General features: G+C 35.2%; 1 protein-coding gene and 1 long non-coding RNA gene across 9 annotated transcripts in view; one reads left to right on the forward strand and one right to left on the reverse strand.

The window, feature by feature from the left end:
• The window catches only part of UCHL3 (ubiquitin C-terminal hydrolase L3), a 56,411-nt gene extending 39,309 nt beyond the window's left edge, over window positions 1–17,102 (forward strand). For 3 of the 6 annotated variants that reach the window (XM_009248705.4, XM_054529131.2, XM_054529133.2), the window contains 3 exons: window positions 6,085–6,160; window positions 15,930–15,988; window positions 16,898–17,102. In XM_009248705.4, coding sequence (XP_009246980.2) covers window positions 6,085–6,160; window positions 15,930–15,988; window positions 16,898–16,981 — 219 coding nt within the window. In that variant the 3' untranslated portion in view covers window positions 16,982–17,102. Of the gene's footprint in view, window positions 1–1,103; window positions 1,422–6,084; window positions 6,161–15,929; window positions 15,989–16,897 lie in introns of those variants that run through there. The other 3 variants (XM_054529129.2, XM_054529130.2, XM_054529132.2) reach the window with 1 other exon arrangement.
• Window positions 13,188–18,503, reverse strand: part of LOC103892261 (uncharacterized) — a 34,641-nt gene continuing 29,325 nt past the window's right edge. The window contains exon 4 of one of the 3 annotated variants that reach the window (XR_008512758.2): window positions 13,188–13,502. This is a non-coding gene — a long non-coding RNA (uncharacterized LOC103892261). Of the gene's footprint in view, window positions 13,503–14,841; window positions 16,113–18,503 lie in introns of those variants that run through there. The other 2 variants (XR_008512759.2, XR_010136803.1) reach the window with 2 other exon arrangements.

Genomic DNA, 18,503 nt, shown 5'->3' on the forward strand with positions numbered 1-18,503 from the left:
GATTGTAATTTTGTCATACTCCCTCAAATTTTTTATTTTATATACTGGTGTTATTAATCCAATGTGACAATTATGAAGTCATTTGGATTACTACTATTATGTTATCATACCCTTGTATACTTTGTAGAAAACTCTTGGCTAGATTTGCCTTTTGTGATACAATAGTGTTTGAAAAGGTGTTCCCAAAATACCTAACCTTATCAGAATTATTTCTCTCCTTAACAGTATATGTCCCATGTTAGCATTAACATATTTTTCTTGGTCGCTTTGGCTTTACACCACAGTGATTAAGACCACTGGACTCTAGAACCTGATTTCCTGGGTCTGAATCCCAGTTCTGTTACCTGCTGGCAATGTGACCTTGGTTATGTTACTTAACCCATTTGTGCTCTGATTCTTCATTTGTATAACAGGAATAGTTGTGCCTGTGGGTTACTGGAAAGTTAAACGAACTATATATGTCAAGTCCTTAAAAAGCACCTGGCTTAAAAAAAGATGTGTATTTTATTTAATGATATTGTTTCCTAAAAGATAGCTAAGAGGCCATGATATTTTCCATGTAATGTATCAGCCTAAGTAGGAGGATAGTTTATTCAGATCATCAGCTTTGGAGGGATTAATTTCACTCTTGTTTATATTTTAAAGTTGGCTTTTTTTTTCTTCTTGGAGCTTATTCCTTTTAAGGAATTCTTTTTTACCAATGCCTATCACCATACAGTTTTCTTCTGCCCGTTATTCTTTGTGCATTTTATATGCGTTACATGGTTTTTGTGTGTGTGTTACTTTTTAAAAACAATTTGATGTAATAATTTTAGTGGCTTTTACGTATTAATTTCCATGAGTCTGTGCTATGCAAATGAGGATATATGAATATTTCCAATGTACACATATAGAACTATGGCATATAACCTGATACTTGGTTATATATTTCCACCTTACCTGCTTTTAACCAATATTCATACGTGATCCTTTGCTAGATAGATTATGGTTATTAAAAATAGTAGACCATGTGAATTACAAGCATGACCATACGTTGCTTTTAAGAATAAATGATCACCTGGTAACGTGGTCTAAGTAAAATATTCTCTTTTTTAATTATGTAGTCCTCCTCGCCATCCTCATCACAGCCTCATTCTAGCCACTGCAGAACGAAGGCCTCATCATTGTGTCACCATGCATCCCTGCCCTGGGTCAAACGTAACCATGTAGGCCCTGCAAAGGCTACCAGTCCATCTCTCCGTCTTCGTCGCTGGCGACCCTTCTTACGCCTACCATCTTTGGGTCTCCATTCTGTTGTAAGTTTAGTCAATCTTCCATCTCTTCTTCCAGTGACAAGGGCTGTCCTTTTTTTTCTTAAACAACTTCAGTCTTCAGAGTGCTTTTCTCTTGGTTCACTCAACCACTAGCTTTTTCTCCCCCAATAAGATTGCAAGCATATCTCTATGCTTTGCATTCTAGCTTGACTTTTGCCAGTGCCTCAGAACATCCATCTTTCCACTCCATATCCTGCCAACATAATGGCACCTGCCTTTTGATGAGTACTGATCCACATTCGTGATAATGTTTAAGTCTGGTTAATTGTTAAAGTGAATATGTGTTCTCTTACCCTTCAGCTTTCTGAATTCATTTAGTTGACTCAGGTCAACAAATGCTGTTCACCTTCTGAGTTCTTTGCCATCTATTACTTTATTATTATTATTATTTTTTATGTTTCTGAGCATGACTTTAGTCTCTTGCCATGCTCTGGGGTTACTTTACTTACTCTATTCTCAATCTAAATCCTTCATGGTGTGGGGTGTTTCATCTAAGCTATTATTTTATTCCCTGAGGTGGCTCAGGTACTTGGTTTAATCTTGATCTGATCTTTCCTGCCTATTCAGTTTCTAAAGATCCTTTCCAAGTACGAAATGAAGATTTTCTCCTTGTGTATTGATGTAGGCTTCCCACAAATTTATGATTTCTCTTTTATAGGCTAATGATATCTGCAAACTATTAAAAATACATTTTTCTTATAATCTTGCTAATTATCTTAAATGTTGAGACTGATGATGCAATTCTAGTAATTATCATAATTGAGATACACTACAGAATTAAGCAACTACAGCTCTTGTCTTTCTGATGTTTTGGACTATTAAAGGCAATGACTGTGGTTTGGTAGAGCCTCCCTAGAAATGGAGTATCTTAAAGCTTTGGTGTGTGCCATACATTTATAAGAAATTTGACATTTCTATAAATCATGATGGCTTTTGAAGCCAGAGGAGGAAGTCTGATTACACATACATTTAATGCTTAACAACAATTAGAAGTCAATGGCAAGCATTCTTTCCTTCCCCTTATTTACCCTTCTAGTGTTATACTCAAACTCTGAAGTGGTATCTTTCCTTAAATATTTGCTTCCACCAAATATCAGTATGGTCATCAAATACTTTTCCATTTGTGCTGAGTATCAACAAACTCACATCTCTTTCTATTTCATTGTCCTCATTGGGTCATGACATTCTTCATTTTTATTCATTCGTCCATTTGATATTTGTTGCTTCTCTACTGTGCCATATGCCGTTTGGCACAGTGAGAGATACAAGGTGAATTAAATGACCAGGGTAGAATCCTAAAGGTGTAAATTCTGACATGAGCACAATTGATCCAATTCTAATGTGAATTATTTCTTTTCTACTTAAAAATGTTCCAAATATAAATGAACATATAAAATTTGGCATTTCCTGTTTTATATGCTTTTTATATGATCTTGGCTCCGTATTAGTTCCATTGCCTTATAGCTTTAAATATTTTTGTAGCATAGTAGTAAAGAACATGGATTCTAGAAACACACTGCCTGGGTTTGAATCCAGATTCTACCACTTACTAGCTATATGACCTAGAGCGTGTTACTTAATGCCTCTGTGCCTCAGTTTTCTCAAGAGTAAGATGGGTATAATCATATTACGTACCTTATTGGGTTTATACAGGTTGAGTATCTCTTATCCAAAATGCTTGGGATGAGAAGTGTTTTGGATTTTGGTTGGATTATTTATATTAGACTTACCTGGTTGAGTATCTCAAGCCAGAAAATTTAAAATCCACAATGCTGCAATTAGCATTTCCTTTGAACATCCTGTTGGTGCTCAAAAAGTTTGAGGTTTTGGAGCATTTCAGATTTTAGATTTTTGGATTTGGGATGCTCAACCAGTATGATGATTAATTATTTGATACATATAAAACATTTAGAACAGTGCCTGGTGGTATATATTAAGTGCTATACAATTACACATTAAATTTAGTATATATTTTAATGTGACATTTATATTTAGTATTTAATTTATATCTAATTGATTTGTTATCACTTTTTAATTCTTTGAGTTAACTAAGAAGTGTTGCATTCTAAATTAGGGATATATATATCAAAACTAATTGATTGGAAGTCAATGGTACTATTTATACTAAAAGAGTAGGATCCTCATCAGTAGATAGAGACATACAAGAATAGTCATACTACATCTATGAAGTGTCAATATTAGGTGGCAGCTTCAAAGCCAAAGTGGTGTTTGGATGTAAAGTGGAATTTTAATTTTTCCTTCATATATATATGTATGAAGGAAAAAAAGATCTAATCTATAGCTTTTTTTTTTTTTTTTTTTGCCCTTTGCGTAGTTATTTCTTGGTCATTTTTTGAAATACGACATGCTGAAATTTCCTTTTTATTTGTTTTTCTTGTTTTTAGTGGAATAATTTTTAAGCAATTAAGTAATTACAGATTTTTTAGACTCTGAGACTAATTGAAGCTCACTGAAGGAAAAGGCTTATGACAGGTTTTGAGGTTTTGTGGAAGGCTTAGAAGTTTTGAACTTTGCTTATCTTTTATAATAGTTTGAAGGCTTTTCATACCCTTTTTAGAATTTTGTATTTTTAGTATGCACTTTTAGATTAAAGGTGCAATGATGCACAATTTTGAGTTACTACATTTGATAATTGCTTACATTTGCAATAATGTAGTATTATTATTGGAGTAATACATAAGGTTTATATAACACTTAACAGTTTACAAAGTACTTTCATGCAGCTCATTTAAACCTCGAGGTGGATAAGAAACCTGAGGCTTACAGGGATTGGGTCCATATTCAGTTCTCTGACTCCAGTTGTACTACTTTTACCTCTAGCATGGTTGTATTTACTGGCACAATATGAAAAATAGAAGCTATAAGATGTGTAATTCTTAAGAAGAGATGGTGTTAAGGTAACTAATAATTTATGAAAGCATAAAGTTTAAGAGATTTAGAGTATTTCATATCCTGTTGGAAAATTGTCTTAAAATGAGTAAAAACAAGACTCTTTCCTAGGTGAATGAATAATTCATTATAGCCTTTTTATTACAGAATTAAAGTTACAGTTTATATAATTGCCTAGGTTTAGCCTTAAAAAATTGGATTCTCTTCTGATTATTGATAAATGGAGATATTAGACTGGCCACTAATATTTTTTGATTCTCTGACCAGGAAAGTAAGGGAACTCATTATCACTGTCTTGACATATTTGAAGAAATATGTTCAGGAGGGATTAGACTTTTTTCTAATATGATGGAAAATACAAGGAGACATATTTAGCCTCAGTATGAGGGAAAATTCTAACAAAACTGTCTAACAATGTAAGGGACTGCCTGAAAACCTAGTGGAGGAGCCTCTGGCATTAGAGGGGCTACCACAAGATGGGGCTGTGCAGTATTGGAGCAACAATTAGAGGGGCTACCACAAGATGGAGAAGTGCAGTACTGGAGCAACAATAAAACTAGATAACCCTGATTGCTAACACCTGTGGAATTCTGTAGTTCTAGAGTGAAGCTAGAAGAGCTGGCTTGCCACATCAGTTTATGCTGAATTTCTTCCATTCATAATTTGAGGGAAATAACCTCTGAAGAATAATGTGAGATTAGGTGAGACACTATGTATAAATGTTTTAGAAACATTCTGTAAATCCAAGATAGTAATGTTTATTCTGTACCTTTCAATATCTGTGTCAGAAAACTTCATATTACAACTACTTGAAAATATATAGTTACTTGAGGATGAAAAGAATATAATTTTTTATTTAAGATACTATCTGTTACTGAAAGGATATTAAGTAATCTGAGATATAATTTGATTTATGCCATTTGAAAACTTTTCCTTGAAAATTTGTGCTCTATTTGCATTTTTAACAGTGATTGTATTTCATTTCAAACCATTTAGATTTGATGTATAGCTAACTCATATTAATATTAGCTGTATAGTTACTACATATCATAGAAAGTGCCAGTTAATCAATGTATCGACTTTGCATATGTTATTTGAATGCCTTAGAAATGTAGATATTGCTCATGCAAATTGATTGGTAAGCTAAAGAAACGTAGATCTAGTCTTAATTTCAAATTGTTTATTAAGCATCAAAGCAAGAGAAAAATCGTAGGCTACTGTGAATTGTACTTTAATTTGTTCTTATCTTTTTTCCCTTCCTTTTAATCGCCTGGGCTATTTTCCTGCATGTATTCATTTTTAAACTTTTAAAATCCAGAGTGAGTTAAAATACTTATTTTACTCAAAGACTGTTTACACTGCAATGTTAAAACATCAGATTATCAAGTTCAAGTCTTTAAGGGAACATCTCTTTTGACATCTTAAAATTTAACTCGAAAAGAGTTTCTTTAAGCTGTTAGGTGTAAAAGTATTTTAACTTTCTTATTTCAAATTTTAAAAACTCATATGTATCAGTTCATGTATTCATTTCATTCAGTAAGTATGCATTGTGCGTATACTGTATACCAGGCATTGTGCTAAGTGCTGAGGCTTCTAAGGTGAACACAATTTTTGGTCTTTAGATAGTTGAGATTAAGAAAGTTGTGCTTTTAGTCACTGTTTTCTTTGCTGATAAATGAGCACATTGTCACAAACACAGGCATGGTCACTCTTTGTCCATTATACCAAACGTTAAGCCTTGAATTATATTGGATAAATGTTCTCATATAATTTGATGTTATTTGTATGTGTTTATATGTATATATGACTGATTTGTTTGACTACTAATGTATATAATACCTATTTTTCCCTCCTATTCCAGGCGCCAAGTATAGATGAAAAAGTAGATCTTCATTTTATTGCATTAGTTCATGTAGATGGGCATCTCTATGAATTAGGTAAGAACTATTTTAATTTGTCCTGGGGAGAGAAATGGTAAATGAGAAACTCTTTACTTATGATAAACAGGACTATTGATATTTATTGTGTTTACTTAAATTAACTGATTGCCTACAAAATTGATTTGACATAGTGACAGTTTTCCTTTTAAGACAGTTTACTAGAAAAATGTTATTTTATGTTTAAGCAACTTATAATTCAAAAATGTTTGCATACCATCTTCGCATTTTAGCAAAGCAAGAAAGTAAAAACCATTACAGGGAACTGCTGCAAATCCCTCTGGCAATCATTACAAAATTATTGAGTGGGTTATCATCAATACCTGGCTGAACAACCTTTAGTTTTAAAAGATAGTGTAGTATTTGGGAGGCTGAGGCAGGCGGATCACCTGAGGTCAGGAGTCCGAGACCAGCCTGACCAACATGGAGAAACCCCATCGCTACTAAAAATGCAAAATAGCCAGGCGTGGTGGCACATGCCTGTAATCCCAGCTACCTGGAAGGCTGAGGCAGGAGAATCACTTGAACACAGGAGGCGGAGGTTTCAGTGAGTCGAGATTGCGCCATTGTACTCCAGCCTGAGCAACAAGAGTGAAACTCCATCTCAAAAAAAAAAAACAAAAAAACATAGCATAGTAGTCGTAATGATTGGGCTGAGTGTCACTAGTTTTCAAGGTTTTGTAGTGTTCCTGTGATTTTTTTAAAGACTTTACAGGAGGCTTTGTTTCCTTCAGGCATGTGTCAGAGTACCCATGATTAGTTACTTGGTATTTTGGCTTATACCTGTACTTTTTTTTTTTTAAGTTTACCTTTCAGTGGACTATTTCATGACATGTTGGAGGAGATCACATAATTTTAGATAATTTACTCAGCCAGAATAAACTTCTTGTAATTTTTTCATAATTGGTGTACAATACTTATTATGACTTCTTATTCTTTTCCATAAGACCTTCTCGAGTTTTAAACAAGCCAAATAAACAACAAAAAAGAGAAGTTCTTTTCAGTAATTCTAGATACCATGAGTTTTGGTTCTATTACCTCTCATTTGCTGTCTATATATTACCTTGTCACATTAATTTTAAGTTGTATAAAGGTAGAAGACTTTTGAAAGAACACAGATTGTGACTGTAAATGTGATCCATAAAATTTAGATAGATTTTGTGTTTGGAATATTAGCAACAGATCGCATACTTTATTAAAAAGAAATGGCCCTATCAAAGGGGACAAGGAAAAGAAAGAACATAGTATTTATAAAAATGTGCAACCCTGAGGGTTGTCTGCAATACTAGAGTGATTTGAGGAGTAATAAAACTTAAATGAAAAGAAGTCATTATTTTGGTAGTATATAATGGACCTCCAGGACAGTTTGGAAGATGTGCCTTGCTAATTCAGTCTATAAAATCTGCAGAGATAAAGTATAACAGTGATTGGGGACTTCAGATGTCTGGGTGGTTGCTGGAAGCAGATTTTCTACTCTGAATTGTGAATAGTAATTAATAACTAGTGGAAGAGGAAATAAAGAGTTCTGGGACTTAACAGACACATTCTGTTGACTTCAAGAAAGTAGATTTGGCCAGAGCAAACATATAACCAGAGACTATAAATGTGATTGTGACTTTCAGAATGAGAGACTTATAGAGCAAACAATGACATCTAAAATATATTTAAACCAAAAGAAAACCTCTCTAATGATCTCAATGGGAAGGAAAGAGTTGTCTTAAAAAAACCTCGGTTTTACTGGTTAGATAGCTGTCTTGGCTCAGAGGCTAAAAGGGCAGTTAGAAGGAAGGACATATATCAAGGGTAAGCTACATATGAAGAGTGATGCTCTTTTGGAGCATGCCAAGATCAACACAAAAGGATTTTAAAATTGGTTTGAAGTAAGAACCTCATAAAACAAAGTCAGAACTACTGAGGTCTTGTTTGGTTTAGATATTCTTTATCAAGAAGAATGATCTGAGGGAAAATTAGAAGCCTATTGGAAATTAGATTTTTTAAATGAGTTTAAATAATTTCAGAGTGGTAAAGAATAGCCATAATCTTTGAGATGTCAGAGCAATAATAGGTACAGTACAAAGATGGGCAGTTGCTGATTCATTGCAAAGGAAATTGGCAGTAACTCTGATGCAGATCTAATAAATTCAAAAGGAATATTGAGCAAGAAGAGTATTGAGTTAGTGAGTAGAAAACAGTGATTAAGAGATTAGCACTGGGCACAGTGGCGTGTTCCTGTAGTCCCACTTTCTGTAGTGGGAAGCTGAAGCAGGATTGCTTGAGCCCAGGAGTTTGAGGCTATAGTGTGCTATGATTGCACCTGTGAACAGCCACTACACTTCTGCCTGGGTGACATGGCAAGACATCATCTCTTAAAAAAAAAAAAGAAAAGACACTATATAACTTTTAAGAAAGAAGTCATTTCAAAGTACAATTGGCTCTCTGTGGGTTCTCGCATTGGTAGATTCAACCAACTGTGGATTGAAAGTATTAGAAAATAAATGCCAATACAACAATAAAAAACAAATTTTGAAAACAACGTAACAACTATTTACATAGCATTTATATTGTATTACGTATGATAAGTAATCTAGAGATGATTTAAAGTATTTGGAATTGTGTAGGTTATATGCAAATACTATACCATTTAGGTAGAGTATGTCAAGGGGCTTGAACATCTCAAAATTTTGGTATGAGATGGGGCCAGGGTCCTGGAACCAGTCCCCCACAGATATGGAGAGATGACTGTAACTTTATTTTTAAAAATAAGGCTGTATGATTGTAGACATTGTGCAAGTTAATTTCTATAGGATATCTATATTTAACAGAGAATGGTGGTAGTCTTTAATGTATTAATTCCCTACTCTAATAAATTGTAAGGTTAACCAATGAAAAGGACTGAGTTATTTCTCTTTTGTTATCACCCCTCCCTTTTCCTTGGGGCCTCATATAGTTTCTGGCATATGTAAAGGGGAAGAAGTACATATTTTAAAATAGATAAAATGACTCCTTGTGGATATAGAGTAGAGCATTGGGATTTAGAGGTGGATTTGGAACTGATTGAACAATCAGATTAAAAAACCATTAACTAATAAATTATTGTCTACCTGAAGTAACAGGAATACTTTGAAGCAGTTTTAGAAATTTTATTTTGAAATAACTTAAGATGTTCATAGAAGTTACAGAAATAGTATACAGAGCTCCCATACATCCTCCTGCAGATTACCCAGATTCAATTCATATTTCTGAACCATTTGAAAATAAGTTGAAGACATGATGCCCCATTATCTTTAAAAGTTCTGTGTGTATTTTCTCAAAACAAGTGGATACTCTCCTACATAACTATAGTATGAATATCAAAATCAGGAAATTATTATAACATTGATCAAATATTATCTGATCCACAGACCCCATTACAGTTTTCCTGATTATCACAATAATATCCTCTATTCAGGAGCCAATCCAGGATTATGTGTTGAATTCATCATGTTTCTTTGTACTGTTTCTTTCATCTGGAACAGTACCTCAGAATGCTTTCTTGTCTTTCATGACTGTAACATTTATTTTAAGAGTATAGGCCGTTACTTTGAGATTATCCTCCAATTTAGGCCGTCTGATTTATCCTCATGATTTATGCATTTTTGGCAGGAATACTATAGAAATAATGCTGCGTTCTTCTCAGCGCATCATATCGAGAGGCACATGATGTCAATTTGCCCCATTACTGGTGATGTTTAGTCACTTTTAGGTAGTTTCTTCACAATAAAGTTAAGAAGTATGTCATGCAGTTGCTCATCAGGCTTTTATCCTCCAGATTTTGCATCCATTGATTATTCTTGACTGGATTATCATTATGACTATTGCCAAATCGCAATTAAAAAAAAATTCCCCCAACATTAGAAGCTTTCCTTTTCCTCTCATTTATCCATTTATAATCAGAATGGACTCATGGATTCCTACTTTACTTAAATGATTATAATCCATGATATCATGTATTTTTATGCTCAAATTACTGCAGACTTGGCCTTTGAAAGGAACCCCTTCAAACTGCAGCCTTGACGTCCTGGGCTCAAGCAATCCTCTTGCCACAGCCTCCTGAGTAGCTGGGACTATAGGCCTGTGCCACCATGCCTGGCTTTTTTTTTTTTTTTTTTTTTGTAAATTGTGGTCTTGCTATGTTGCCCAGGCTGGTCTTGAACTCCTGGGCTCAAGTGATCCTCCTGCTTTAGCCTTCCAAAGTGCTGGGATTACAGGCATGAGGCACTGCACACGGGCCATAGTTTTAATTTTTAAGAGTTCTTCTGTTCTCTAAGTTTGCATGGCATTTGAAAATATGGCATTCTGTTCTTTTATGTATGTAGAATTTCCTCATTTTAAGCATAGTAATAATACAGGAATACCTCATTTGACAGTACTTTACATATATTTCATTTGTTACAAATTGAAGGTTTATGGCAGTCTTGCTTTGAGCAAGCTTATTGGCACCATTTTTTCAAACAGCATGTGCTCACTTTGTGTTTCTGTGTCACGCTTTGGTAATTCTCCCAACATTTCAAACGTTTTATTATTATATCTGTTATGGTATCTGTGATCAGTGATCTTTGATATTACTACCGTAATTGTTTTGGGATGCCACAAACTATACCCATATACGCTGGCAAACTTAATTGATTTCATGTATGTGTTCTGACTGCTCCATTAACCAGCCATTTCCCCATCTCTTTTCCTCTCTTTGAACCTCTCTATTCCCTGGGATACAATAATATTGAAATGAGGACAGATAATAACCCTACAAAGGCCTCTAAGCATTCAAGTCACACGTCTCTGACTTTAAGTCAAAAACTAGAAATGATTAAGCTTAGTGAGGAAGGCATATTGAAAGCCAGGATAGTCTGATAGCTAGGCCTCTTGTGCAAAACAATAAGCCAAGTTGTGAATGCAGAGGAAAAGTTCTTGAAGGAAATTAAAAGTGCTGCTCCAGTGAACACATGAATGACGAGAAAGCAAAACAGCATTATTGCTGATATGGAGAAAGTTTGAGTGGTCTGGATAGAAGATCAAACTAGCTACAACATTTTCTTAAGCCTAATCCGGAGCAAGGCCCTACCTCTTTTCAGTTCTGTTAAGGCTGAGAGAGGTGAGGAAGCTACAGAAGAAAAGTCTGAAGCTAGCAGTTGGTTCATGAGGTTTAAGGAAAGAAGTCATCTCCATAACATAAAAGTGCATGGTGAAGCAGCATGTGCTGATGGAGAAGCTGCAAGTTATCCAGAAGATCAAGCTCAGATCTTCCGTGAAGGTGGCTACGTAAACAACAGATTTTCCATGTAGATGACTAGCCTTCTCTTGGGAAGAAGATGCCATCTAGGAATTCTGTAGCTAGAGAGGAGATGTCAATGCCTGCCTTCAAAGCTTCAAAGGACAGGCTGATTGTCTTGTTAATGCAGATGGTGACTTTCAGTTGAAGCCAATGCTTATTTGATATTCAGAAAATTTTAGGGTCCTTAAGAATGATGCTAAATCTTCTCTGCCTATGCTCTATAAATGGAACAACAGAGCCGGGATGATAGTATATCTATTTATAGCCTGGATTACTGAATATCTTAAGCCCTCTGTTGAGACGTACTGCTCAGAAAAAGATTTCCTTTGAAAATATTACTGCTAATTGACAATGCACCTGGTAATCCAAGAAGTCTGATATAGATATATTTACAAAGAGATTAATATTTTCATTTCTGCTAACACAGCATCCATTCTGCAGCCCATGGATCAAGGAATCATTTAGACTTTCATTTCTTGTTATTTAAGAAATACAGTTTGTGAGACTATAGCTGCCACAGTGATTCCTTTGATGGATCTGAGAATAGTAAATTGAAAACTTCCTGGAAAGGATTCACCATTCTAGATGCCATTAAGAACATTCATGATTTATGGGAAGAGCTCAAAATATCAACATTAACAGGAGTTTGGAATAAGTTGGTTCCAATCCTCATGGATGACTTTGAGGGGTTTAAGACTTCATTGGAGGAAGTAACTGCAGATATCGTGAAAATAGCAAGAAAACTAGAATTACAAGGGGAGCCTGAAGATGTGACTGAACTGCTGCAATCTCATGATAAAACTTGAACAAGTAAGGAGTTGCTTCTTAAAGATGAGCAAATAAACTGATTCCTTGAGATGGAATCTACTCCTAATAAAGAAGTCATGAACAGTGTTAAAATGACCACAAACCATAAAGGATTTAGAAGATTACATAAATGTAGTTGATAAAGCAGCAACAGAATTTGAGAGGATTGACAACATTTTTAGAAGAAGTTCTCCTGTGGGTAAAATGCTGTCAAACAGCATCACATGCTACAGAGAAATCTTTCATAAAAGAAAGAGTCAAATATGGCAAACTTCATTATTGTCTTATTTTAGGAAATTTCCACAGCCACCCCAACCTTCAGCAACTGCCATCCTGATCAGTCAGGAGATAGCAACATCAAAGCAAGCCCCTCCATCAGCAAAAAAGATGGCAACTTGCTGAAGGCTGAGATGATCATTAGCATTTTTAGGAATAAAGCGTTTTTTTAATTAAGGTATGTACATTGTTTTCTTAGACATAATGCTAATGTACACCTAATAGACTACAGAGTAATATAAACACAACTTTTATATGCACTAGGAAACAAAAAAGTTTGTGACTCATTTTATTGTGATACTTGCTTCATTGTGGTATTCTGGAAGCTAACCCACAATATCTCTCAGGCATGCCTGTACATTTTTTAAAAGTTTTAATTTCTGTATAGTCTCTGTTTTTTAAGCCTGTACATTTTTAAAAAGTTTTTATTTCTGTGGTTGGGTGTGGTGGCTCACGCCTGTAATCCCAGCACTTTGGGAGGCTGAGGTGGGTGGATCACAAGGTCAGGAGATCGAGACCATCCTGGCTAACATGGTGAAACCCCGTATCTACTAAAAATACAAAAAATTAGCTGGGTGTGGTGGTGGATGCCTGTAGTCCCAGCTACTCGGGAGGCTGAGGCAGAAGAATGGCATGAACCTGGGAGGCAGAGTTTGCAGTGAACTGAGATCGCGCCACTGTACTCCAGCCTGGGCGACAGAGCGAGACTCCATCTCGAAAAAAAACAAAAGCAAAAACAAAACAAAAACAAAAACCAGTAAAACAGTTTTTATTTCTGTATAGTCTCTGTTTTTTAAGCTCCATCATTCATGTCGTTGGCCGTTCTTGGGTATTTGACAGTAGCTGATACTCAGTTATCTGCACCAAAAAGCATCTCGTGATGTTTGTCATGTCGCTTGTCTCTTGTACAACTCTGTTGTCACCTTTCTCTGAGGGCTTGTGATCACACTATGCAAAAAACAAGTTCTGAATGAATTGGTTAGTTACTACCAAAAAGTCAGGCCACTATTGTCTTCCCTGTCCAGCCTGGAAGTGGCACAGCCCATTTGGACTGGGGTTTTTAGGTTACATGACCCATGTACAAGGTGCAGCTTTTTCCTGCCTCTTTTAGAAGGGGCCTGTTAGTGTGACAGTCTCTGAGCCTCATGGATTCTTCTGCAGTGTATGCATTTACTGAAATTACACCCAAAGTTGTTGGCAAGTGACAGTTTTGTGGTAGTGGTGTTTGGAACAACAGCAAATTTTACATTTTATTGTTTTGGCAAAATTTTTCTGTAAAGGACCAAGTAGTAAATATTTTAGGTTTTGTGGGCTACATACTGTCTTTTAAAAACATAAAAACCAGTCTTAGCTTAAAGGAGGCATTAAAAATACACTGAGGGCTGGATTTGGCCCATGGATTAGAATAACAGTAAAAATCATAATTAATCTTTGTTCTATACTGCTATTATAAAAATAGACTGTACAGTTTTGACATTTCAGGATCAGTTGTTTAACAATCTTAGTCTATAATAATTGAAATTAATTATATGTTACTTTAAACAGCTGCATTCGAAGGAAAATTGCTCACTGCCATTTTTTGTTTTTATTTTATTATGTTATTATTTTACTTTTTAGAGACAGAATCTCACTTTGTCACCCAGGCTGGAGTGCAGTGGCACGATCATAGCTTGCCACATCCTTGAACTCTTGGGCTCAAGTGATCCTCCTGCCTCAGCCTCCCAAATAGCTGGGACTACAGACTTGTGCCACTATACTTGGCTAATTTATTAATTCTTTGTAAAGGTGGGGTCTCACTGTATTGCCCAGGCTGGTGTTGAACTCCTGGCCTCAAGCAATCTTCTTGAATTACAGGCGTGAGCCACCACACCCAGCCATAACTGAGTTTATTAGCTCTTTAGTCTCATGAATGACACACACACAAAAATGATGGAAACCAGGAAAATACATATATTAAGCCAGGTGCTGTTGCATGTGCCTGCAGTCCCAGCTACTTGGGAAGCTGAGGCAGGAGGACTGCTTGAACGCAGGAGGTCAGGTTCAGCCTGGGGAATATAAGTGAGGCCCTGTCTCTAAATTAAATAGAAGAAAGAAAAATACAAAAGGAAAAAATATATATTAATTTATAATTTGGTTAGGGAGGGAACAGTCTACATTGTTTACTTATACTTTTGCCTTTATGTAGACATTAAAAAATAATACAAAATGGCGTGGCACATAATGAATGTGATAGTCATATAAACATAGAATAGTCTATTGAAGAATAAGCATTTGCCACAAAAGGATATTTTAAGAAGACATTTTATGATATATTATTGAGAAATATACATTACAATTTAGGAAGATAGTATAAGTTCATAGAAATATGGATAATTAAGTGTTCATGTGTAATATAGTTACAGGAAAATGTTTCCTAAAGGTTTCTTAGAAACTTTAGGAATTACATCCCAGGCATTGTAGTTAAGGGATAAGTTTCTTTTGGATTTTGAATATTTATCTCAATGTTAGTCCAAAAATAGGAATCACAAATTCTGATGATATAATTTATAGAAATTAATATTACTTTTTATGGAGATGAATTTATGTGTTGATTTTCATTCATTTTTTAAAAAAATCTGACAACCAAGTCTATTACTAGATGCATATTCAGAAATTTTTATTATGGTTAAAAACCATGGAATCGTAGAAGGGGCTGTGTTTTATGGATTGAACTTAATGAAGAGCCACTTACAAGACATCTGAGATTATGGATTTGGATATATAATTGTCAGTTGACTTTGGGTTAGCATGAGTTTAAATAATTCTGGACTTTTAAAAAAATAGTATTGAAAAAGTACTAGTTTGTTTAAGTTGATTGTGAATTTGGTTATTTTGGTGGTCAGTAAAATAACCCTGGGTTATTTGGATTATTCCTCTATATTACTGCATTGGTGGTACACAATTAGTAGTAGTATTGTATAAGCCATGACAGTGTGGCTCCCTTTCATTGTTTTAAACATGTCTGTCTTACTTGAGATCTTCCTACTTAAAGTGAAAAAAGAAATTTTTTTAATTTCTAAGGATAAAAGCTGGGGTGATAATTTTTAAAAAACTGACTTAATTTTGCGTATCATTTTCAGGAAACGAAAGCCAGCATTGTAATAAATTCTGTTCATGAAGATAATTTAGGCTTTCAAATATGGAAGCAAAATTCTAACTAATAACCTTTAATAAAAAATATTCATGGTAGCACATTAAAACATTTGTTTTAGGATATATTATTTAAAATGGCTTTTAACTTTTCTTGCCTCACTGGGGGAAGAGGAAAATGGAAGTTGAAAGTACATTATCCTGTAAAAACAGCTAAGCATTCAATTGTTTGTCTGTTTTCCACAGATGGGCGGAAACCATTTCCAATTAACCATGGTGAAACTAGTGATGAAACTTTATTAGAGGTAACAGTAACACTTGTTGGCCCATCTTAAGTGCTATCAATATTTTGTCATCTTTAAAACATCTCTAAAGGTCACTTGCATAACATTTTCTTTGTATTTGGATACTTCTTTATCCTTGTTCTCTCTAGAAAATCCAAAAAGAAAATTTATATTAGTGTTAAAAATCTACAACAAATAAAGAGGTTTTCACAGCTCTATGAACAAACGTAAAATTTGAAAAGGCAAGAATAGTATTGAAAGACTTGCTCATTATATCCCAGATTTCATCAAATCCAGGATACCATTAATTGTATCTTGATCCTGATTTTAGAGATTTTAAAACATGAATAAATTATGTGGCTTAGAATCAATGAAACGTGATTTTTAGGTGAAAAGTTTCTTAATAGCATTTTAAGAACACTTATGGCCAGGCGTAGTGGCTCATGGCTGTAATCCCAGCACTTTGGGAGGCCGAGGCGGGTGGATCACCTGAGGTCAGGAGTTCGAGACCAGCCTGACCAGTATGATGAAACCGCGTCTCTACTAAAAACATAGAAATTAGCTGGGCGTGGTGATATGTGACTGTAGTCCCAGCTACTAGGGAGGCTGAGACAGGAGAATTGCTTGAACCTGGAAGGCAGAAGTTGCAGTAAGCCGAGATTGTACCACTGCAGTCCAGCCTGGGTGACAGAGCAAGACTCTGTCTCAAAACAAAGAAACAAACAAACAAAAAACTTACTGTATCTTATACTTTTGTACAAAGCAAATTAGGGCACCCAGCTGTTTACTTTTCTGGTGTTCTTTATTTCTCATTTGGAAAAGGAAGTTTGCAGTGTAAAATTAGTATGAATTAGAAAAATATGAAATGTTTATCATTTGTAAGTAAAACACTTATACACTGAAAAATCATACTTTTTTTTTCCTCCATAGGATGCCATAGAAGTTTGCAAGAAGTTTATGGAGCGTGACCCTGATGAACTAAGATTTAATGCGATTGCTCTTTCTGCAGCATAGCTTGTCAATAATGGAAACACCAAAAACTGTATTATTTGCAACTAAATTTTCTCTGCCATACACTAACTCAAAAATTTTGATATTTTCATTAACTTGATGATTAAACTTTATGTGAGTTAAACTTTGCCTTAACCTGTGTTTTATGTTATTTTTGCTCCAGGTTAAAGGTGCAATGCTTTCCTCCTCTTTTTCTTGTGAAGGATTTATCTTGTTTGAAAACTAGCAATAGCTTTCTTATTCTTTTTAGATTTTACAGGAAATTTTGTATTGGGATACTAGGCATAATTTTCATCTGCATAACATGAATATATATTATCTATGTTAACATGTTTATTTAGAAAACATTTGTGAAGCATCTACTTGTAACGAGATGGATGCCATTCTGGGTTCAGAAGTTAAAGCATTGAAAGCTGTTGAAAAATGTAATAGTCATGGAGCTTATGTTATTGTACAAGAGATAAATAACAAACACATCAAGATAAATACCAACGACAGATGCTGTGTGGAAAATTAAAATAGGATTTGTGTTAGGGAGTGACCGAGCAGCTACTTTAGATTTTGTTGTCAGGGAGGCTTCTGTGAGGAGGTGACTTTAAAGATCAGATCTGAATGACTAAAAGTAGCCTGTCATAAAGGTGGTGAGGAAGAGCAGAAGTAATTAATGTGAAGTCCCTAAAGTAGGAATATCTTGCTATATTGTAGGATCAGGAAGGAGGTTCAAGTGGCCAGAGCATAGAAAGTAATAGGGAAAGTAGCAAGAGATGAGGTCAGAAAAGTAGGGGCTTTTTGATACAGGAAAAGGCATTTGGATTCATTGCAAATGTGATGGTAAGCCATTGGAGAATTTTAAGCAGGACAGGAACTTGCTTTGATTTATAATTTTAAAAGGTCACTCTGACAACTCTATGGATAATATATTGAGGAAGGGAGCAAGAATAGAGGTAGAAAAACCTGTGAGGTGCCCACTGTAGTTGTTCAGTGGGATGATGATGGCTGGGCCTTAAAAATGGTAGATTAGATAGAGGCCAGGTGCAGTGTCTCACGCCTGTAATCCCAACATGTTGAGGCATGCAGCCAGGAATTTGAGACCAACCTGGGTAACAAAGCGAGACCCCATCTCTACCAAAAAAAAAAAAAAAAAAAGTTAGTCGGACATGGTGGCATATGCCTGTAGTCCTAGCTACTCAGGAGGCTGAGGCGGGAAGGATTGCTTGAGCCCAGGAGTTTGAGGCTGCAGTGAGCCATGATTGTATCACTGCACTCTAGACTGGGTGATGGAGGGAGACCCTGTTTCAAAAATAATAAATAAATTTAGATGGTGGTACATGAGTGAATTTTGGTTGTGCTTTGAAGAAAGAAGGGCTTCAGTTGAGTCTTTAAGGAGAGGTGGAAAGGCAGTAGAAAAGTGAAAGGGCGTTTATAGAGTTGGGCCAAAACACAGAGTTGCTGTGATGACAGTGTGTATATCTTTTTGGGAAAGGAATAGCCATTACTCGGGTATATACATTTATAAAAACTCATT

The sequence above is a fragment of the Pongo abelii genome, chromosome 14 (genome assembly GCF_028885655.2).
Source record: "Pongo abelii isolate AG06213 chromosome 14, NHGRI_mPonAbe1-v2.0_pri, whole genome shotgun sequence".
NCBI classification, from domain to species: domain Eukaryota; kingdom Metazoa; phylum Chordata; class Mammalia; order Primates; family Hominidae; genus Pongo; species Pongo abelii.